Source organism: Cucumis sativus, chromosome 3, assembly GCF_000004075.3.
Source record: "Cucumis sativus cultivar 9930 chromosome 3, Cucumber_9930_V3, whole genome shotgun sequence".
NCBI lineage: Eukaryota > Viridiplantae > Streptophyta > Magnoliopsida > Cucurbitales > Cucurbitaceae > Cucumis > Cucumis sativus.
In genome coordinates this window covers 30,454,770-30,477,909 of record NC_026657.2, presented here as the reverse complement: position 1 = coordinate 30,477,909, position 23,140 = coordinate 30,454,770, and the positions used below count along the sequence as shown (strand labels likewise).

Sequence of the window (23,140 nt, the reverse complement as noted above, 5' to 3'; positions counted from 1 at the left end):
GATAATAAGTGAAACGTAAAGATGTTTTTTTAATATTTTTAGTGTGTTTATTATATAGTGCACGATGTCCTTTTATGTAAAATTGATGGATTCACCACTTAATACAAACATATATAAATAGCTATCGATTATTTAAAATATATCATGATGTATTTTAAATATGTTAGATGAAAGTTGTTATATATAAAAACAACTATTATTATTATAATTGTTTAAAAAAGACGATTATTTATTAAAGAAAAAACGAAAACCTAAAATCAATGGAGCTGGGCGGGAAAGGTACAAAAATTGGCGGCTAAGCGGAAAAGACAGCCATTTTTCTCCCATTTACCCCTCCCACCATCTTCATTCCCGCTTTCTCACATGTTTGGCTCTTCACTACTCTCCTCAGTACGATCTCCATCCTCGATTCGATCTCTCTTTGCTCATTCGCTCGCATCATACACTCGCAACCAAGGTACGTTTCTTTACCTGTAAGAGTAGTCTCTACCGACGGTTCAAGTTCTAGTTGAACTTAGTCAGATACCAGTCTATATTATAACTGCATCATGCTTCGTCCAATTTAATTCAGTTTATCACATTATCTGTAATTTGCGCAAGATTTGTTTATTTACTACATAATCGACTACTTTTATATTGTTTATCGTCAAGGACTGGTTATCCTTTGATCTCAATCTGTTATTTTCTCTTCAGATCGGTATTCCTCTGGGGTCCGATTTCCGCCAGCACGGGCACTTGGTTCATATTGCGGACTCAAGGTATGTTTTCTGCTCTGAAATAGCAGTTTTATAAAGATGTTTCAAGTGCGAGTTGAACTTAGCCGGAGATCAGTTTATTTGATGAATATGTTCTGCTTTGTTAAATCCAATTTATTTCTCCCATTTTTTGTTGCAATTAATACGGTGCCTCTGGCACTTCAACAAGATCGCCAATGCCTAACAGCTTAAGATTTTAGAATCGTTTGTGGTTAAGTCAGGAGCAGTGCACTACTATATAACTCGACTACTTTTATTTTGTTTATTTTTATTAGTTGATTAATGGTAACCGTCTTAGCTCATTTTGATTTCTCTTCAGTTCGATCTCACGCTGCGCTTCGGTTTCCATCTATGGCTTCACTCGAATGATACAAGGTACACGTTTTCATCCAATATAGTGGTCTTGTAATTAACTATATTTCGAGTTCGAGTAAAAATTGGCCGGAGATCAATTTATCTTGACGATCATATCGTGCTTTTTTCAGTCCAATTAACTTTCTTTCATTATTTGCTAAATATTTGATGTCTGTGCCTTTGAGTAGATTTTAATCCAGCCGAACTTAAGATTTTTGAATGAAGGGTGATTTAGGAAGTTGCGCAAGACATTGTTCATTTCTATATACCTTACTACAGTTATTTGTTTCATGCTCAATGACTGGTAGTCTGTGCTCAATCTATATTTTCCAGTATACGAAATTCAGGAGATAACTGTGAGTCGCTAGATTTTTGCTATAGTTCGAACGAACTGGACTAAGCTAATTTATATAGCAGCTCTTTGGAGGATTTAACCTTTTTTTTCACGAGCATATTGGCAGATTTCTATGCTTTCGCGATTGTATTCTGAAGTGATCTGGCTTGCTTCGCCTTCAATTTTTTTTGGGATAAATTTTGTCGGTGTGTGTGTCTTTCCTTCTCTCCATATAGATAGATATACTGAATGTCTCAAAATAGATGAACTCATGAGTGAAGTTCTTAAAAGTCGAGCCGTTTTTGCATAACGACGGTATTCCATGGAGTCCTTACAATGGTTTGAACGAAAATTTTTAATATATTCCTTTTCCAATAAAATTTCAGTTCAAGAGTACTTGTATTATTTTTTTTGGCTTCTTTAATAACCAAGTATTCCTTTTCCTCGAAATTGTAGAATAGTATTTTCAAACATAAAATTACTCAAAAGTTTGTTTTTAAATGCATTTTCAAATTTCTATATCTAGATATATATATATTCTTCTATACAGCTCCCAAACTACCTCCTAACTTTCGGATTCACACAGGAGTCATATTTTGTTTCACACCGACAAGCCACTAAACACTGCCTCCAAATTTGATACTCTTGTCTTTTGCATCTCTACGCCCATCTCTGTCTCTAATAATTTATCTGACTGAAAAAAAAAAAAACACGACTTTCTTCTCAACACTCAGCTAAATTTCTGATGATCGCTAGTTTGACGTGCTGTAATCTTCCGTTTGCTGGTATGCAACTGGCATCTCACATCTTGGATAGAGAAATTAATAAGCATCTCATGGCTAGTGTCGGACGCTAGTTTTTTTTTATGAGTGATTCAGACTTGAGCTTGAAATGACTAATTCTAATGCTGTTAATCACGTGTCAAACAGGAATTTACAATGGATATTAACTTATTTGTGACGGGTTGGAAGCTGTCTTACCAAATGTTCTTTTCTTACTGCTATGTTATTTGGGCTGTCCTGGTTTGGGCTTCATCTCCTCGCTCTCTTATTGATCCTCTGTTTTGCCTCTTCCTCTGTTCAATTTGCTGGCTGGAAAATGAAGCCTAGCCATCAATGGTCGGGGTGCTCTTGTTTTTTGATCAAAACCTCTTACACAGACGAATCCTGCATGTTGTGAATACATTTGAGTGAAAGTAGAGAATGATAAGGTTGAGAGATTTATGATGATCGTTTAATGTTTACTCGAAGTCATTGGTTGGTGCAAACACAGGGCCAGTAAATCAAATTTTGTTTAACTGTTAGTCTGTTACCATTATTCTCACATTTTTAACATTGTTTGTAAATGTTACACCTGTTCTTATGTCATCTGCAATCACACATACATACATATACATACACAGACACACACACACACACACATAGCAAACATTTTTCTCAATGGCGCATATAAATGATAGGAAAATAGTAATTTAAGAATAGGTACCTCTCCAGAAACAGTGTTGGATGCCTTGTGTTGATAAACCTGGTGGACAAGAACTGTTATTATTTAATCAATCACACAATAAGAGGTATATGTTCTATGAGGAACCTTTGAATATTGTTGGTATGGAGGTCCCAAAATACACTGTGCGTCTAGGTAGATTCCATATCCAGTCCCTTGGAACATCTATTGGGTTGAGGCTTGATTCGTGATCTGCAAACACCTACAAATAAAATATTTATAGTAAGTTGTGGCACTAAGCGTTGAAGAACAAAGACAGTACATATCCCGTTTAACTTTACCTCATTGACTTGAAAGTAAGTGCCATTCAGCGGAAAGCTTCCTCTCATTGCTGTTCGACATGGTATCTGTTTTTTTAAGAGGGGGCGGTGTATTAAGTATTTATCAGGATTCGGTATACTAAGTATATTTGAGCATAACAACGTAGTTGACAAGACAATATCTCACCAAAAGAGTCCCTCGAACCATGAAGGAGTTGGCTTCTCTGACACTGTTGCACGAGAGGCACTCCTCCTCACAACACAATTGATGGTGTTCTTGACTACTGCATCTTTTTTCTGGTAGTTGGATGGAATTTGCTGTTTCACCTGGGTAGCATAAAAAATATAATTTATTACAGAATTCATGAGCAAACATACTTCAAAAACTAATACTTCGAATTTTAGTTTAGACTTCTGTCCTTTAATTAGATAGAGATTTGTAATGTTTTGGAGATACATCTACCTGGTGTCCATATAGCCAAAAGGTATGAGGAAGGATCATCTGGCTCTCTTCTATCCAACTTCAACTGATAAGAATTACCACACGGTCATAATTCTCCACATTCCCCATAAATGAAAAACTCTCCAAAAGAAAGTAAAATTGTTAATTCTTTAGATGCAAGAATCACTCACCTTCTCAAGAAGAGGGTGGTTATCTGGAAGTTCATAGCTGCAAAAGGGGAAAAAAAATTAGCATGCAAGTAAGAAATTTTATTTGAAATGTGATAGCTATAGCCGTTGACGTTGGACATACAATGGGCAAACAATTTCTGAACCATTAAATTATATCATGTAGTGCCATCTATTTGGAAATGCGAAAGATCTTGATGAGTAAGGGTAGCAAATGTTTTGCTTACACTTGATGCTCTGTTCGCAGCCGGCTGACATTTTTTAGTTTGGGCGTGGGAATTGATGCGGCTTCTGGGGTTAATGCAATTAAGGCTTTTGACATGTCACCTTCTTGAAGTTCCATATTCTTTTGAACGTAGTTCTGCAAGTTCTGTGAGAACTCCTCAATGTTTAGTTTTATTGTAGGAATTTCATCAGGGTCTTCGTAGAAGGCATCCTCAATGTCGATTATTGCATCTTGGGTGGCGGTTTCTTGCTCTGGTGTTGCTGGTTCTTCAATAATGGGTACACATGCACCAGCTGTAGTCTTACCATCAGATTGATGGCTTTCTGATGGCTTGATCTCTACAGATGATATTGTCGATGGAGGGAGAGACAGCATTGGTTGGTCAATTGTTCTGGGTTGGTTATTGTCTGGTTCTCTGCACTCAGTAGTACTGACTATTCTTTTATCTTCTGGTGCTGGAAGGCCGAGCCTTGCACTGGATATGTAAGAAGCATGTCTATTAGTTACCCCACTTATCCATAATTAAAGATTGCTGTCTTTATGAGAATTGCTGCAGGAATTAAGCTTTAAAGTATCTGTGCCCTTGACATGTGATTAGTGACATTCTAAAAGAATTGAACTCAAAATAGTTGCTATTAGTTGGGGCCTAAATCACGTTGCTTATACGCACATACTCTTGTAAAAAAAGATAGGAAATAAAGAAAAAGAGATTGGGAAAGAAAGACTGCATGAACTGATGGCCAGACCTTGCAAATGCGCTTGCAAAATGCCTACATTCTCCTCTCATTGGACAAGCATTACAATTTGGTTTGCTTTTGGTACAAAAGACCTGCACCATACATTCCTGTCAAGATCGTATATAAGTTGGCTTATGCCATAACCAAAATTTCAAATTTCCAAGTAAAACTACCTTTCCAAATGTAATCATTTGGTAGTGCAGCTCATACCTGCATCCGATATATAGCCAATTGGTGGGCAATTAGTTTGGATTCCCTTAATTACGACAACAAAATGATAAAAATAATAAAATGCATCCATTTCTAGGCCTACAAGTGGAAAACATGCTCACAGTGTTCTTTGGTCAAGCTTGCAAAGCCGAGGCCATAGATACTTTTGGATTGACTCCAGCACAGGGTACCTTTGAGGGGGAGCAAGAAAACGTTCAAAGAGTGATATTATTCTTCCTTCCCCAGATAGTGTTCTAGTGTTTCTATACCATCATGAAAATTGATTGTTGAATTTTCTGTTTTTCATGCAAATTATTGATAAGCTATGTTTATATTGCAGTTATACTTGTTTAATATATATATATATATATATATATTTATATATTGCAGCGATACAATTGGAAATAATTTATACCGTTAATCAATCAAAGTATATTAACTAAAAGATTGTCCTTGTTTAAATTTTTAAACATTTAATATTGGAAGATGGATGTCTGAATATTTTCTTGACATATTTTTATATGGTAAAGAAGTATGGATTTTGCTAACATATAGACTTGTCATACTCACAATTCTAGAAGATGCAACTGTAGGGACTCTGGTAGTGGTTGAAGAGGTACCCATCCTAGTCGTACAGCTATACGCCCAACATTTGTATCAACCTGTTGAAGGTCCAAGTGATAATCACATATACACATATATATGATCTATCTGATTTCATGTTGATGCTTCATTTGGACTTACTGGAAAGGCAAGATGATGGAGAGTAAGAAGTCGCACACACTCCACACTTTTCAGTCCCAATCCTCTTATGCTTAGTAGATATTCTCTGCATATTTTACATTTGCGTGTAAAACCCAATGGACAAATCATGCAATTTTGGTGGATGCAATATATTCTCTAGTGTAGAAGATAGCATTTTCAAGAATTTGATATTTAAGTTCTCAAGTAATCTTACTTTGCCTGGTCTGGTTCCACATCTCTTAACCATTCGAGATCAATGCTCCCATGATCTTTCACCAGACGGTTTAGAAAATCCTGTACAAATTACTCATACAGTACTCAGCTAGTGCTAGGGACTGATTAGAATTTTAGATCATGTATGAAATTAACGAGATAATGATACCTTGATTCGTTCAGCAAGCATGTTGTTCATGCCCCGTTCTCTGATGGCATGTGCAATCTCATTCACATCTGCACATCTTATAGCCTCCCAATCCAATGAATCCATCGTATCTTCAGTTCTCTGCCGTGTCTTTCCATTGGTTTCTGTCCGTTTTCGTAAGTTGTCCCAATTAATGTTATCTTTTTCCTTTGCAACTTGCTTACTCTGAGATCTTGAAGAGGCAGGTTTCAACTCTTTAAACTCATTACTAAGTAGATTACACTCCTTTGGATTTGGCTTTGTTGCTATTTCTGTAGCATTTGGTGGAATTTCATGCACAGTATTTGTACATTCTGCTGGTGACTCCACATTTTGAGGGTCTTCAATCACACTGCTTTGAGACTGTAAGGTCAAACATGGCTCCTTTGCATTGATGCTTAATTCACTACTTGACGATGGTGCTTCAACGATATCTACTATGAGCTCCATCTCAACAATAGCATGATTGTCAGATTCTACAGTCAGTGTACTTTGTTCAGTATGAAATTGTTCGTCCTTGTTTTGGCAATCATTAGAAGTTTGAACTCCATTGCTTGTCTGACAGCAGTCAACCTCCAATGATTTTGAGGTCTGGTTTTGCTGCGTTTGGTAACCACTCAAATGATAAACAGAATTTTTTAAGGATATTTCAGGATCAACTGGTTGGGAAGTGTCATCTATTCTATTGTCACACTTATTTTCTACTAATTTGTTGGTGATGGTATTTTCTGACTGTTCAACGCAAGTATCAATGGTAAAATTAGCATTTAAAGTATTTAGTCCAGTCATCTGAGTAAGCTCCTCTGATGAAGAGTCAATGTGTGCCTCTGTGGACCAGCTTGGTAGATCTTCTGAGTTTCCTTCCGAGGATGGTTCAACACTCTCATTGGTTTGAGGAATTGATGAATCCAAACAGTCTTGAGATGAAAATGAATCATACGTTTCTTTCTCTCCGGAGAGACATGCTTGCATTGAGCTGGTTTCAGTCAATGATATTTCTCCCACAGAATTGCTACATGTCTCAAGAATGTTATGAGATGAACTAAAACTTTTCTTTTCTGGTTCTTTGTTTGAGCTCCCATCCTCTACATTACTTCCAGACGATTCATTGTTTTCAACAATTATTCGTCCTTCACCTTTTTCCATTTCATCTTTCATCAACAAGTCCTCTTCACTTATTTGCTGATGTATTATCTGTTTGTTCAATTTCATGCTATCCTCTAAATTGAACATGCATGCTTCTTCGGGCTCATCTAATTCTATAATTGGCTCTTGAGAGCATGATGCTTGGCGACACTTTGACTTAGGAGGAAAGCGTGCAGCAAGAGACATGAAGGCAGAACTGCAAACATCAGGAGGATTTAATAAAAAAGGGTGAAAATGGAGATTACTTTGAATTACACTTTTTAGCTCACACCATTTAACAATCTAGCTTACCTAGAAAGGTGATCTGAGACATTCTGAGTTAGGAATACTCCAACCACAGAGTCCACGACTGATCCCTTCCATTGAGAGAAACGCCTATCTCCTGGAGAAATGATGTCAAGTTACTGCTTAGACAGATCAGCAAAATAGTTGCTATAGTAAGGATGCCAACTACTAGGCCTAGACTAATCGTGCAAGTTAAATTTTCATTTGTGTTTTTATGGAGCACATTGCCGACAAATACATACATATGTAGAGAAGCACTTGACTTCTAAGCCTAAGAACTTAATTTACTGTTTAAGCAGATCTGTTCCAAAAAGGGATATACAAGAGGTATGCAGAAGCACTAGGCTTCTAAAGACATGTTTGGGAGTGATTTTAAACTAGTTAAAGTCACTTTTGTTATTTGTTAAAAATCATTCTGACACATGTTTTTTACCTTTTCTTTTTTTGGAATGGAGACATTCTTTATTAATAAAAACTCATAGTACAAGAGAATTATACAATGAGAGTAATAAAGAAGCTTAAAAGAGGGAACCAGTGGGGATTAGGTGGTGCACCGAGACATCACATCAAAACATGTTTTTAACCATTGAAATCAACTTTGATATGAAAATCGATTTTGAATGTTGAACAACATATTTTGATGTGATTTTGAAAATGTCAAAAATAATTTTAACCACATCATCTTCACCCTGGAACATGTCCTAAGCCTAGGAATTTGATTTTTCTTGTTTAATTTCTACAAGAAGGTATGCCAAAGGTGTTATTGTTCTATAAACCCTCTTGTTGCTGTTTCTTTCCCTCGTTTCTCATATAGATTGATTTTACTGCATCAATGTCTTCTTAGAACTCAACGACACAGTTGTACAACCTATAGAACATATTTTGCTCAAGTAAGGTCGTTTTGCTGAATTAACTTCATACTCCAGAACTCTTAAACCCAATTGTCTAATGAACTTCACTGAATTTTGTTATTTATTTGATGTACATGGAATTCTAGAAGTAACTCTTTGGTAGCAGTGGGTTAAAAATTGGATAGTTTATTTTGTACCTTGAACAAGATGCATCCGAGCAATAAATGAATCTGCTCGTCCTTGAAACACCTTCCTCTCTTCTTCCCACCATTTGATATTTTCTTCATCTGTTCCATCAATGCCTTTACTATTTATATTTCCCATCAGAAGCTTCCATACTCTACCAGTCTCTTCATCAAGCTCGACTTTCGGTCGTGGCCGTCGTTTCTTTATAGGATTAAATGGTACAATAGTTCCATCTCTTCCATAAACGACAATAGCATTGTGCTCCTGATTTTGCATGTTATAGGGTATAAGTGCTTGCTCTCTATATCCCAAATTGTTGCTTTCCTTGTTGATGTCTAAATGCTTTAATTGTTCAGCTATGAGATCAATAAAGCATATTTGATTACCATGTTCTGAATCAGTGCCTGTATAGATAAAGGAAAGGGGTAAAAAGTAAGAAAAAAAATCTTTAAATGGGTAAACATCTTCAGCATTGATAAAGAAACTTTCAATTTTGGTACCTAATGTCTTGGGAAAGAATTGCCAGGGACTGAAGGATACAAATCTGCGGTCCTGAAGATCTTTATTTATATTGAGAAGTGCTGAGTTTGAAGGTTTCTTCTTTGTTCTTTTCTTCTTTGCCACAGTTGCATGCATTATCTCGAATAGTCCATTTATACATGTTCCCGATGTATTGATATTTTTTGCAGAACCTGCTGGGGGAGGGTGATTAGTAGGATATATTGGCTGCTTCTCCCAATGACTAATTCTTTCTGGACGAGCCGAGCTAGAAAGTCGTTTGGCTGTTCTAGGTTTCTTTTTTGTTCTCCCAGTCTGACCCAAGCCCACGATTCCTCCACATGTTTGCAACTTATCCTGAAGATTGTTTCCTTCATGCCCAGCTACAGTTTTACTTTTACAAATATTAAACTGAGGACCAGGTATCCAGGTGTTGAATTTTGATACCACGTGATCTCTTTGGGGGTCATTGAAAGAGCATGCACTTTCTGGCCTTGTGAAATTTGTAGCCGTAGCAAATGCACTTGAGGGAATAGGGTTCTGCCCCTTCTCAGTTCTTTTTTTTTTGTAAATGTGGGGAAAATGCATCCAGGACATCGACTGATATGCAGATAATGTATTATAATGGGCTCCTGTTAAATTTATGCTTCCAGTATGTGCTTGTTTGATGGCCCGAGGACGTTTCCTAAGGCAACAAGTTGCTTGCTCTATTGATGTCAATGGTGGGTTCTTGCAGAAGATAAGACCATGTGAGTTTCCTGGTAATGAATGATTCTCATCATTTAGGATGGTCTCAACTGTGTTTTCTTTATCAGAACTGGAAATCACTTTACCATTTTGTTCTGTATCGTTCTCCTTTTGGCTTTTTGAAGGCTGTGTCTGCTCAGAAGAATCATTTTCAGCTGAAAGTTCGGTGGGTGGGGCTTCTTTCTCAGATAGAGACTCGTATTTTTTCAGCATTTGATTCATGGACCAATTTGGATCAGTGGAAGAGCCTACCTCTTCAATCCTCACTTCCTCTAGTCCTGTAGTTGATTGAATGTTTTGTGTGAGTGAACCTTGTTCCAATGGCCCTAAATCGAGGGATTCATCTCTCGTTTGGGCCTGTGAATCAAAAGTTATGGCTCTTCTGCATGACTTTCTTCTATGCTTGACTATTTCTTGTTCTGAGGTTTCACCTGTTACTTCTATTGAGGGAGTTGCTGAAGGCTTAGCAAGTCCACTTTTCCTGACACGCTTTCTCACACTTGGATTGGAACTAGGTGTCTTCAAATTTTGTTTTGTTCTGTTAGTCTTTCCTTCGACTATGACCTTAGGCCTATGTTTTCTCCTTCTCTGTCTTGATGCTGGTGTTTTATTAAGGTCACCATCGTTCTTGCCTTCCTTTCCATCTGGGGTACAATTAATTGTTGAGTGCATTGCAGGTTCAAGAAGTTCTTGATTTTGTCTCAGGTTTTCACCATCAACCGTTATTGAAGTATTACAGTTATGGTTCAGTTCTCTCTCATCTTGGCTGTTCTCAGTTGGTATCTGCTGTAGTTCCATCCCTCTTTCGGTATATTTAATCTTGCCCATGTCTGGTGTAAGAGGGGCAAATTGGGAGGTTACTCTAATACCAGCTGCATCCGACTCTGTCCTCGATGGAAAATTGAGGTCATGGGCATGCTGGCTGCCATGGTCAGATGTTTCATCTGTAAATTTGGAAATAATTTCAGAACAATGGATGTCAACAACGATGGACTTCAAGAGATTTGTCACATTAGTTATTATAGGAACCCATTAGAACTTTTTTCTTCACATAACGTAGGCAGAAGAAATATTAAACTAATTAAAGCATGTGGCAGCAGCCAAAAAATAAAGCCAGAACTTCACAGGAAACAAAAATGGGAAATAAAGCCATGAATAATTCTCCATTTTCAATCAGTTTTCTCGTACTAATTCCCTTTTCTATTAGATTGTCTCAATTTCCCCAAAGAGCAATACTTTTAATACTATAGTGCTGCTTTTAACACATCAGCTCGTATTTTTTCTAACGATTCTTGCACTAAATGTTAATAGAGCATTATCAATTATACCACATTTAAGAATCTAAAGTGCAATTAACTTTATTTAAATTAGCTGGACTTACACTCTTTTGCTTCAGGTATGCAGCTGCCACTGAGACGATCCTTCATAGAGCTAGACTCCAATTCAATTTGATAGCTGGAGCCAGAATCGAACAAGTCGCTTGCATTTCCACCCAATGCAGCATCAGCACCCACAATAGAAGCCGCATCTGCCAAAGCCATTAGCTGCAAAAATGGAATGCCGCCTAGTGCATCCATGGAATGTATCGTCACTGTTCCATTATCGTTACAGGCCACTTGAAACTGCCTAGCCTGAGCTGCTTCCCAGTCGTTAGAACCATTAGCTGTCATGGAATTAGCTCCACCGTAACATGCAACTCCACTGCTAGTCTCAGCCTCCTTGTCAGAATTTGAGAACAGTCTCTCTGGTCCCAACCAGTATGGTCGTGGCTGATTCCGGTCCATCCTTGCATAGATCAGTGGCTGCAGCGGCGGTTTTGGTAGAATGGGCTTCATGGGTGTCGCTGGAATCCAAGAACTACCTTGGACATCGGCCTTATTTCCCTCAGGTTGGCCGGAATCCATTTGATTGGTTTCCACCACTCAAGCAGAAGAGCCGATTTTTGCCCTCTTGTTCCAGAAATCCCAGCTTCCTTTCCTTGCAAAGGTACGCCTTCGTTTCTTAATCTAATTCTCTGTTCACGGTGAGAAAACGCGATAAATTTAGAAAATTCATGGAGTATCTGTGAAACCCCCACTCGCCCCCCCCAAAAAAAGAGGAAAAAAAACTAGTTTTATGTTTCAGCTCAAACAGATCGTAGCTGAAATTTAGTACAAAATTATACTCAACAATTAAAAGCCCATCTGAATTAAAGATCTCCCTTGTAAAACCCTGCTGCTCTTTCATGGCAGCATAAACACCCAGCTTTCAAAAATGGGGGAAAGTAGATGAAAGTAGAGAACAACCCAGTCTTTAGCTTCAATGATCATTGGAATAGAAGAGGAAGATGGAAAAAAAACCCTAACAAGCCATAAAATTATCCCCTTCCCTTCCATCACAAAATTAATTAAGCTGAAAAATTAGCATAATTTCAGGGGAATAGTTACCGGAGGACTGAGTCAATGTCGGCAAGATCTGAGTTGTTACCACTCACCGGAAGGCCAATAAATCTCTATCTTTCTTCAACCCTCCCTAATACTCTTTTTCCCTTATCTCATTTCCTCTGTTGTCGGATTATATTGCCGCCACCTCGGTCCGGCGAACTGTATCATTGTTTCCACACCTTCCTCCTAAACTTTGTTGTATGCCTTCTAATCAACAAAAAGGCCTATTTTTTGAAGAATCATTTAGATCCCCCGTTGTTCTGGATTTGGGATAACTGGCATAAGTGAAGAGAAGATGATGACTTGAAGTGATTTTTTCTAAGAGGAAAAAGAAAAATTAATAGAAGGAAGAAAGAGAGATGGACAGAATTGAAAATGGATGGGAAAAGAGCGAGGGGGAGTGAAGAGAAAAGAGGACGACGGCGGTGGTGGAGATGTTCATTGAAAATGGACGTGGCACCTGCAAACCTTGCTCGGGGAGGGGAAGGGAATGAGAAAGTGGTTAAAAAGGAAGAAGATTTTAATTTTGAGCGATACTTGAGTGCATGCATGGCCTGCATGTACTTTAACTACCACAACTGAAATTTTTTAAAAGATGAGTGTAACTTAAGATACATTTAAATATTATATATTTTTTAAAAATATCTTTATACATGTGACTATTATATCTACGTCATATTTTCGTTAGAAGTAACTCAACTATCAAAGTTTATTTTTAAAATTTCATCCACTAAAATATAAATTGTTTGATAATTATTTTTACTTTCTTTTTTAATTTTTTAATTTATCTTTTTTAGTTTTAAATTTATAATAAAAATGATAAATTTTTTAAAAATTATTGTAAACAACAGAGTTAAAATATTTACTAAATATTTTTGTTCATTTATTACCTTTAAAATCACCAAAAACAAATTAATTTCCAAACTTTTCTTTCAGACATAATCTTTAATTAGTTAAAACACATTTTACCGAAATAAAATTAACAGAAAATAAAGAAATTTTTTATGTTAAACTTTTTTGAGGAATTGGGGGGAGAGCGTGTTAACCGTAGTATTTAACGGCAACCTGGTTGAACACGGCGGCCAAACAAAACAAACCCGTTTCATCAGCTAACGGTGCCATGCCGTCCGTGAATACCTCCTCCGTTAGTCTTGACCCCGAGGGAATCTTATAATTTATCCTTCTTTTAATCTATTTTACATTTTAATTCAATTCCTCCCTCTCTTCTTGAAGATGTGATAACTTGACCCTACAGATCACCACAAACTGCGTGCTTCTCTTGTTCATGATGGACACGTGTAGTTAGATAACAAAGGACACTGCATGGCCGCCTTTAATTTTTCGACCCTCTCGTTGCATTGGCCACACCTCTTTGTCTTATCTGCCAAAAATCCACCAGGGTTGTTAAATTAGGTTAATAAACACTTTTTTTTGGTGAGTTTAAAAGTTGGGTTGATAATTATTATGGTTGAAGAGTGAGTGTGGAACTAAACCATGAGTTAGTTTTTTTACTCATGTAATAATAGATACTTATAATTTAGTCTCTATTTTATAATCAATCAATTCTTTTATTTTGAAATTTATTAAAGTTTAATGTCCTAACTTTTATTACATAATAACATAGGATAGCATTGACTTCTATGTTTAATTCTTTTTTATTAAGTTTTATAGGATTTTGTCACTGGTGACTTAGCATCAAAATGATTGTAAACGCAAAATTGTTAAAAATATTGATTTCATATAACAAAATTTTGTATTCTATTAAGGATAGATGTCGATCATTAATAAAATATAAACTTTTATAAATAGCTCAATTTAGTGTTCAGATTATCTTTTGAAGTGTTTAAATTTGAAAAATAAATTATTCTAAAAAAAGTGAAGAGTTCAGTCAATTTTCAAGGTGCATTTTTACAAAATGATGTTGATCCATTTTAAAGAAAACACTTCTAACTAAATTTGAAATATACTTTAAAAAATTCTAGCCAAATGTAAGTGTTTAAATTTTGAATGTATTTTTAAAAAACATTTTTTTCGATAGATAATCTAAACACTCGTAGTATAAAGAAATTATTTTAAATAACATAATATTTACACATCACCAAATTTTATTTATTATTTATGATAGGTCCATATAAATTAAATTGTTATTTATTTATTGAAAACTAAATTATTCCACATTTCAAAATTTTAACAAGTTTTTATAGATGTGTTGAGACAAGAATGTTATTAACCTTAATTTACCATTATTCATTACACATGTGATATATTTCTTGCACTTTTACTTTCTCATTTTCCAGTCACATTTAAACCTCAAGAACATGAGTAGATAGGTTGATATCCCTTTTCTTTTTTATGGATGTGTTAACTTATCAAATTGGATCTAGATTTTTTTGGGTTACAATTGAATTTATGTAAGTTCAATTAATTAACTTTTTAAGTATTAAACTTTAGTTTTGGTTCTTTCATAAAATATTAAATTGAGTCACTTTAGGTTATATTTTTTCTTGTCTCAATTGAACTAAATGATAATACGATTTTTTAGGTAAAGATATATAATGCGAATAAAATTGAATCACCTTTATCAATTTAAATGTTAAAATTAAAGATAATTTTTTTTTTTTGCAAAGGTATTGTAATAAATGTTAGAGTGAGGATTTGAACTCAAGACTTCTTATTCATATCAACATACATGTGTCAGTTGAGTTATACTCATGTTGGTTCTTGGTTTGATAAGTATTTTTCTTACTTCAAATATTTGTTAAAAAAAAGAAAAAGTATGTTTTCATGTGTTTAATGAATCATCAATTAATATATAGGGTATGAAATTGATGCAAAAGTTAAAATGAATGATTGAGAGAGGGTGATTTAAAAAGACAAATTGCCTAACTTTTAAAAAGAAAAGTAATGATTTAAAAATTGAATCAAACTTATTAAATACTTCTCTTATCTTTTATTTTAAAAAAAAGAACTGTTAAAAATATTTAGAATTATATTAAGATGTATTTATTTAGATAGAAAATTAATATATGGTTTGTAATATTATATGTATTTTTGTCTGAGAAGCATTAAATATGATTTGATTCACATGATATTTTAGTATAAGATGTGGGCATGTAATTTGGATAAGATAGGACACGCAAAATTATAAAGACCTTTTTGTGTCCTACAAACCAAAAAGGAAAAAGAAAAAAAAAAGAAGAATTACTAAAATAATATCTTCTTTTACTAAATGGATTCGTGGGACCCACAAACTACCTTCTTATAACGATTTAAAGATTTTTCTAAGAAACTTCCGAGTTAACTTATTTTATTTTAATTATTAATATTGTGATATTTTGTTATATTTAAATATATTTTTAATAATTTTGTTAATTAATTTAAAAACATTTTTTAATTATAAATTGATGTTTGAAATAGAAAATTGTTTTGAGCTTAATCATGAATTTGAATTTTAAAATCTAGAGTTAATTTGATTTAAGTTGACATTTGAAATGGTAAATTGAGTTGAGTTAAAATTAAATTGAGTTATTAGGTTGAAGATCTCTGGTGTAATTTAATTTTTTTAATACAAGGAAGTTGGATTCTAATTGGAACATTTTTTATACTTTGGAATTTTCCACACTCAATGGAGAAGTCAACTTAAAAACCTTAAATATATTTAGAGTTTTATGCATGTAACCATTTGATTGGAGGTGAATAAATTACTCATTTCATACCTGCAGTGAAATTACAGTATGTTTTCATATTAGTAGAATGAAAGAGTGGAATATGCAAAATAATAATAATAGAACGAGCTACGACATCATGGAGTTTAGTGTTGTTTAATAGGTGGGTTTATTGTGCATGTATGTTGGTTGGTTTAAAGCATTTGTATTAGCCACACGAACAACACTTGATATAGAAGAAAATGACAACAATCAAATGAAACGATGGGTGTTTTTGGTATTGAATTCTATTTGAATGTCACCAAAACTTTCAGAAAGTGAAAAAAAACCTGATGAACACACTATGATAAAAGTGATTACGTTATTAAGAATAAATCATTTTTATATGAAATTGATGTTATATGATTTGTAATCTATTAATTTAATTGGATATGTGAGCTTTGAATTTTATAAAATTAAAAATAAGTTTAAAGTATCCTGACTTCAAAATTTAAAATCTGCATAATTAGGCATTATTTTGTTCTTTTATTAAAAAAGAAAACACTATTACATTATTTTAAAATATTATTTTATTTATTCAATTGTGTAAAATGAAATTTGAATATAACAAAAAGAAGAAAAAGAGTGATGGATGGATGGATGGATGGATGGAAGTTGGAAGCATTTCAAGGAAGGAATCAATGCAGCCTTTTGCTTTTTGGAAGACAGAGAATCCCTGTCATTGATTAAAATTTCCACTCATAATTTTTCTTTGAAGGAATAAATTCCTTGAAATGCAATTCATAATAATTATGATATATATTTTTTGTTTCCCTTTTTGGTAAAAAAACATCATTTTGCATTTATTTGAACATTTCAAATAGACCTCTATTTATCACTTGCTATGCCATCAAAAGTCTATCATCAAATTTACATCAGCAAATTAAATATAGTAACTTTGAAATGTTTCACTCTCATTTTCAATTGATAATTGTTTACATTCCCATTTTTCATAGATTTACAACATATACTCAATATTTGAAACCTTTAAAATATTGATATATAGTACTAACCTTGTTACTTTAAACAAATATAACACTCTTTAAACTATCAAATATCGAATATCGAATCATCTTTCTAGTATTCAAATCTCTTGCTTCTTGATTGAGAATATACCTAACTAATGCTAAGATTGAAATGTTACGAGTTGATTCTATTAATTTTCATCACAACTAAGACAGTCAACAGATAAAGGGAGGAGGGAAAGAAGAAGAAAAAAGGAGAGCATATTTATATTGATAATAATTTCCCCAAAATTTTCTATGAATTGTAGAAGATAAAGTGTTGGGTTGGCCAAGTTGACACAAAATGAGAAGACAATAAATAACTAAACAGACCTCACAAAATGCAGAGAATCCATGAACATGGAAAACATATGAAAATTGTGTCTTGGAGAAGAAGAGAGGTACCAGACAAGAAGACTAACGTCTCAACGACAAGTGTTACATATTTGTGCACGTAACCACATCTTGATGCTAATAAACATAAGGCAATATTCTCCAAGGGACGAGTTTGGTGTACTCTGCCCAAATATCTTTATATTTCTCGGCACAACGAGCTTCGTCTCGTCTCTCTCTCCATATTAGCAGAATGAGAAGATACATGGGATAAAAATATGGAACTGGAGAGCTGCAAAAAAGAAGGGAGATTTCTCTTCATGGGTTTGGTTTTAGTTTTTCTTTGGCTGCAAAGACAGAGGTACCAAAGAATTACCTTATCCCACATGGCAAGCTGAAAGAAAGTGCAAGCAACAAGTCTCCAAGGTAATTGCAGTGCCGTGCAATTCCCCTACTCAAGAACAAGTATTAGGAAACTATGTCCAAACAATACCCAATAGGATCTCAACGAGGTTCATATTTGAAGATTGAAAAATTACAAGGTTTTGGTAACATTCTTGTCTCTTGTTCCTCTTTCTTATTCAGTCTTTGTGAGATGTATGCATTTGGTGATCATCCTAATGATTTCTTTGTATTCTTTCAGTTTTTAAAAGAAGCATTCCTAGAGAAATTGAAGTTTCAACTGAATGGATGCTATGCACATGGTAACAAGTAGACTAAATAGATGATAATCTTACCAATAACCAGAAGCAAGCAACTTTCCTCCAACAACTTTCGGAGGCTTACCCCATATAAGCGCTTTGTTGTTCTTTTTAAACATGTGTTTTTGCTTGTTAGATCCTCTAAACACAAGATATCTGCCCAAATTAGTACACAAAAAACACACATTCAGCAAACCTTATAACCGAGTGGAGAAAGTGTCAATTATAAGTTCGTGTCATGGTAGCTACCCAATTAAAAAAACTAAGCAATTAGCAATGGTAGCAGCTGTTGTTAGCTCCACCTTGTTTGTCAAAAGCCACCAACCCTATAACAAGAGCAACACAAACAACCTTTTATAGAATCTCTTATAGAAGCCATGTCTTTCAAAGGTTGTGTACATCACTGGACAAATAGGTAAATAAATTACTATGCTTACCAATGTGCATATAGAAAAGGAAACATAGCTGCATTACGCTCTAAAAGATAAGTTGAAGAATGACGACAATGTTTCAGAGTTTATGGTAGTCAAATGTGCAAGACAATCCAAAATCATAAGGGTGAGGTCTTAAATCTTAAGCATTGATGGGTAACTTGGATTACAACATGAAATGATGGAAGAAAAAAACTACTTCCTTACTTACCTGAATGCTAAAGGTAAAAGGAATCCAAACAAGATCTCCAAATACCAGCATGAATCCTAATCTCTCAGCAATTATGTCCCATCTACAAAAGATAAACCATCCACTAAAATTCCGTCTAAATGCACAAATCGCAAAGAATGATGCATTGTTCCATGCTTAAAATACATAACGAGCACGATTCATGTGCAGACACAATTACAAATTCATGAGGGCACAAAATCGAACAGAAACTACTTCCAACATTCAAGAAGAGGTATAGTTTATTGCTTAACAGAAACTAGTCTTTTGAAATAACATGTTTTTGGTATTATATTTCACTCTTTGATTAGCGTGTTGGTGAAGTGCAGAACTAGACTCACGACTGTCTCCAAGTAACCCATTAGGCTACTCAAGGTATGAGAAATTGGCTTATATGGACAAGGATTCAGAGATTTAAACATGACCGAGATTCAATAAGAAAAAATATCCTAGTGCGGGAACATACTTCAGTCCTTAGAACACTAGGAAATTTTTAAGGATGCCATTCACTTTTTTGTTTCCCTGGTGCCCAAGGGATTGGTGAGGGTTTGTCCATTACTTGCAATTGGCGTCTTATTTGCGTTCAAGAACTTTGGCTCTTATACAATCAAGAGCCAACGATACGTGACTATCAAGAGTCAGTGATACATGACAATCAAACATGAAACTCACCGATATTAGCTCTACTTGCTCTTATATTGGAAAGGAGCATTCTCCAAAAGCATTACAATAGGAAAGAAGGATCTGAAAATGTACTTACGTGGAGGTCATATACTCCTCGTGAACAAAGTAGTCCAGGACATATATCTGAATTAACATTTTAGACCAAATATTCTATTATTTGGTGCCTTCCAAATATAACAAAAATGAATGAATTCTTTGAAGTATCAGTTACCGCACAAAATGTCTGGTAGAGGATCATCGATTGGCTCAAGGTGGCGTTCAAAACACTTCTAGCAAGAACTGATAGATTAATAAGTAGCCAACCCATCATTCCAGCTCTAACAAAGAAAAATCTACGAGAGAAAATTCAAGATTTTTGTCAATGTATGTAATAATGCCACCAATTTGATGGGCTAGCTATTTATTAACAAGTGGATCAACATATCTTATATGAATTAGTAATGATAAGAAATCATGTTAAAAGGTCCACCTATTAGTGAAGACAATAAGAGGATTGCACCAGAGGACCGAAAATCAATAAAGGTAAGCGGTCTTGGGCATCATCGTATGGGAAGTGGTGATTAAACTAATAACATTATTACTGAATGGCGCATGACAGAGTTCAAAACAAGTAACATACTTGAGGTCAATGCCCAAAAAGTGGGGATTCAACTGCATACCAAACCACCTGTTAAGCAACATGGAAACTGACATTTAGACAAGTGGTCAAATCAGACTTCAAGAATTTAGCAAACAAAAAAAATTAGATCCCGATTGATAACCATTTGAATATTTGTTTTAGAAAGTTTGTTTTCTCACAACTTGATAACCATTTCATTCACAGTGATTTTTATTTCCTGTAAATAAACTTTGCCCTTTGTGGGGGAATAAAACAAACTTTCACTGAGATGAAAGAATTACAAGCGCAACATACAAAGAGACGTGTCCAACAGGGAGCTTAGGATAGACTACATAAAAGGGCTCTAATCCAATAAAATTAAACAAAGATCCGAATTATGAAAAGACCTAATAACAAATAACCAGAGTGAAAAGACCTAGCAACATGACCTCTCGAATTGTCTTGTCTAAAAATCCTGTTATTAAGCTAAAGTCAAAACTCAAAATGTGTTTTACAGCAAACGATAAAACTGGAAAGCTCCATGATATATGACCATGTAATGCTAGTAGGCATTCAGCTAAAGAACAAACTAAAAGTCCTAAAGTCATACACAGTACGGCTCGATATTTAGTTCTAGCCTTTGCATTTAACATATTCCTCAACACTAAGCAAGATTTGCTGTTCGTGTATGTTATGCAATATGTACAATAGCTAGTAAGTTCACATTTGTCACCACCTCTTTCTCAAAGGGTGGTGATAAAACAAAAAAACCTCAAAACCAATCGTTCTTTTACATCTGTAATGAGACGTGACAATTTTAATGAGTAGAGAAGTCAAACCATAGATTTCTTAACATCATGTGCCCAATTCCTAACTTGATCTAAACATCTCAGCCAAACAAACACACCACAAAATGAGAATTGATGACACTAATACATATACGAAAAAAAAAAAAAGAACCAAAATTGCGTAAGTACCAATCATGAATAAAATTTCTTGTGATATGAGGCTTTAGAGAAGCACTTTGACTACTTGAGCTGTAGCCAGCAACACATAGTAAAAATGTTGCCTGAAAGTGTGACATTTAAGAAGAAGGTTAAGAACGGAGTTAAACTAGTAATTGATAATAGAAGGCCAAAAGATTCAAAGACCAAACTTGATGAACAATGAAAAAACATGTTATTATGAATAACCTCTTAGCATGAGAATCGCAATAATGGTATTATGTTTTAATGCTTGAAATCAAATAATCATCAAATTCTTGTATGATGGTTCACGATTTGTAGCTACACAAACAAGCTTATTGATGGACAGTGTAGGAAATCTTCCAAATTACAAACCTTCAAAGTTACAAAGCTACAAATAGAAAAAATCTCCTTGAAATCTTCTTTTAAGATAGAAAAATATAAAAGACCCTTACAGAATTAAAGTTGGATACCATAAGAAACTAACAAACATATTCTAACATTAACCGACTAGTGACTATTTTATCACTAAGCGACAAGAAGTTGTGTGTTGAGGCACATAATAGTTATTTCCTGCCAGTAGGCCCCTGGCAATTAATGTGATCATAGAAAGAGAATGAGAGAAGCGAGAAATGATGTATAATTTTCTTTCTAAAAAAATAATACCTGTGAGGATTTTGTATGGGGGGACATTTGATGGGTATGATATACTCCTGACTAAGTATGAAAATTGAGGAAGTATACAAATACAAAGCTTTGGCTTAGAGCGATATCTTCTTGGTTAGGCTTAGTTATGGTTCCAAAAACAGGAACTCTCAAAATCTCCCTCGGTTTTTACCTCTCTGTTATCAATAATAATTGGTCTCTATCACCACCATTCAAATCTCAAAAGGAAAAAAGGTAAGCATGAAAAGTCAACAATGATGTTGATATGCAAAAATCCGTTGCAGAAAAATGTCAGTGATATCAATAATATGCCAAAGGAGACGACGGTCAGCTCTATCACAAATGTAGTTCAGATATTCAACTTGAAATTTCACGTACCAGGACACTAAACCAGAAGGTTGCAGATAGCAGTTCCAGTCCTCTATCTGCAATAGCCTACATATACGTTATATTATAAGCTTCTAATAATAACAATTACCAACAGCAGGGAAGGAAAATCTGTACAAAATTACCATGAAATAAAGGTCTACGGAACCAGTAGAATGATCAAATACATAATGAGAAGCAGTGAACACTTACAGTGGGAGAAATGTAATTCATCTTAACACCAACCCCAAGAAGGGCAACGAGCACCAGAAGAGACAGTAGACCTACAGGAGCAGTAAAAACCCCAGAGGAAGAGAAAACCAAATTTCAATACTCGTCTGCAAAGAAATTATAATCTCAGTAGCACAGAACTTAACAAACTGCAATTACGTATGAGAGAACAAAACCATTGCAGCGATATTGAAGCCTAGAACGGTCTGACAAAATCACTCCAGGAATAACTCTTCCAGGTAGAACAGATCCAGCAATGGCCAAGTAAAAGAAGAAGATGAAGAGGATAGCCACCTGATGGCCCAGCAACAAAACAACAGGAGAATCTCAAACACATTGATAAATAAATTATACTTATAACAAATACCGATTCACAGGAATAGAATCAAACACTTACAGCTTCCCAAGAGGGAATTGAAGCTTGAAGAAGAAAACCCAGATCCATAATCCTCAAAGACTCGATTCTTGATGACTTGCAGGAAATTTCTCGCTCGACCCACTTGATTACCCTCTAGTATAGTGATGAGTTGCAACAAAAATGAGGGTAATGTCTTCTCGTGATTGTCTAAATTCAACTTTGGCTGCTGCTTTAGCTCGAGCCCCGAGTCTCAGTTCATTCCTACTCCTATATCCGCGGGGGCTGGTTGAACTGCTAGCTTGTAAATCTCTCCACAGGGCGGGAACGAGAACCTTTCTGCCTTGGCTGGTTTTTCCAAAACGACAATACTTAGGTGCTGCCTGCCTCGACAGCCAACTTTTCCTGCAGTCCAAATAATTGCTCAATAAACGCCTGCCACGTGGCAAGTATAATTAATTTTTATTGAATTGTTTTTATCTTTTCTTTGTGGGTAAAAAAGAGAAAATTCAAATGTCGAGGTTAGGTGAGTTTAAAAATTAGCAATTTATTTAATAATTGTTCAATTTAATTTTGGGTTGGTC

The 23,140-nt window shown here is 34.9% G+C and overlaps 2 protein-coding genes across 3 annotated transcripts; both read right to left on the bottom strand.

Moving 5' to 3' along the window:
• Positions 1-1,881: 1,881 nt before the first annotated feature.
• Positions 1,882-12,909, bottom strand: LOC101222935 (transcriptional activator DEMETER). The gene is made up of 20 exons (XM_011653686.2): positions 12,293-12,909; positions 11,248-11,880; positions 9,122-10,810; positions 8,633-9,025; positions 7,591-7,681; positions 6,136-7,495; positions 5,968-6,047; positions 5,754-5,838; positions 5,580-5,671; positions 5,132-5,200; positions 4,973-5,009; positions 4,809-4,891; positions 4,064-4,537; positions 3,840-3,876; positions 3,670-3,733; positions 3,394-3,533; positions 3,228-3,293; positions 3,034-3,148; positions 2,929-2,967; positions 1,882-2,609 (listed from the first exon to the last, which is right to left on the bottom strand). The coding sequence occupies exons 2-20, from the start codon at positions 11,768-11,770 to the stop codon at positions 2,491-2,493; spliced, it is 5,556 nt and encodes a 1,851-aa protein (XP_011651988.1). The 5' UTR covers positions 11,771-11,880; positions 12,293-12,909; the 3' UTR covers positions 1,882-2,490.
• Positions 12,910-17,199: 4,290 nt separating this feature from the next.
• LOC101207322 (delta(14)-sterol reductase) lies at positions 17,200-22,927 on the bottom strand. 2 transcript variants are annotated; one of them, XM_004137819.2, is made up of 13 exons: positions 22,599-22,927; positions 22,378-22,495; positions 22,184-22,254; positions 21,983-22,039; positions 20,951-21,042; positions 19,995-20,042; positions 19,587-19,707; positions 19,452-19,498; positions 18,674-18,755; positions 18,281-18,357; positions 18,068-18,187; positions 17,707-17,781; positions 17,200-17,622 (listed from the first exon to the last, which is right to left on the bottom strand). In XM_004137819.2, the coding sequence occupies exons 1-13, from the start codon at positions 22,644-22,646 to the stop codon at positions 17,469-17,471; spliced, it is 1,110 nt and encodes a 369-aa protein (XP_004137867.1). In that variant the 5' UTR covers positions 22,647-22,927; the 3' UTR covers positions 17,200-17,468. The 2 variants fall into 2 exon arrangements, with proteins under 2 accessions (XP_004137867.1, XP_011651987.1); XM_011653685.1 differs by lacking the exon at positions 22,599-22,927 and having other exon boundaries at positions 22,361-22,495.
• Between the last annotated feature and the right edge of the window lie 213 nt (positions 22,928-23,140).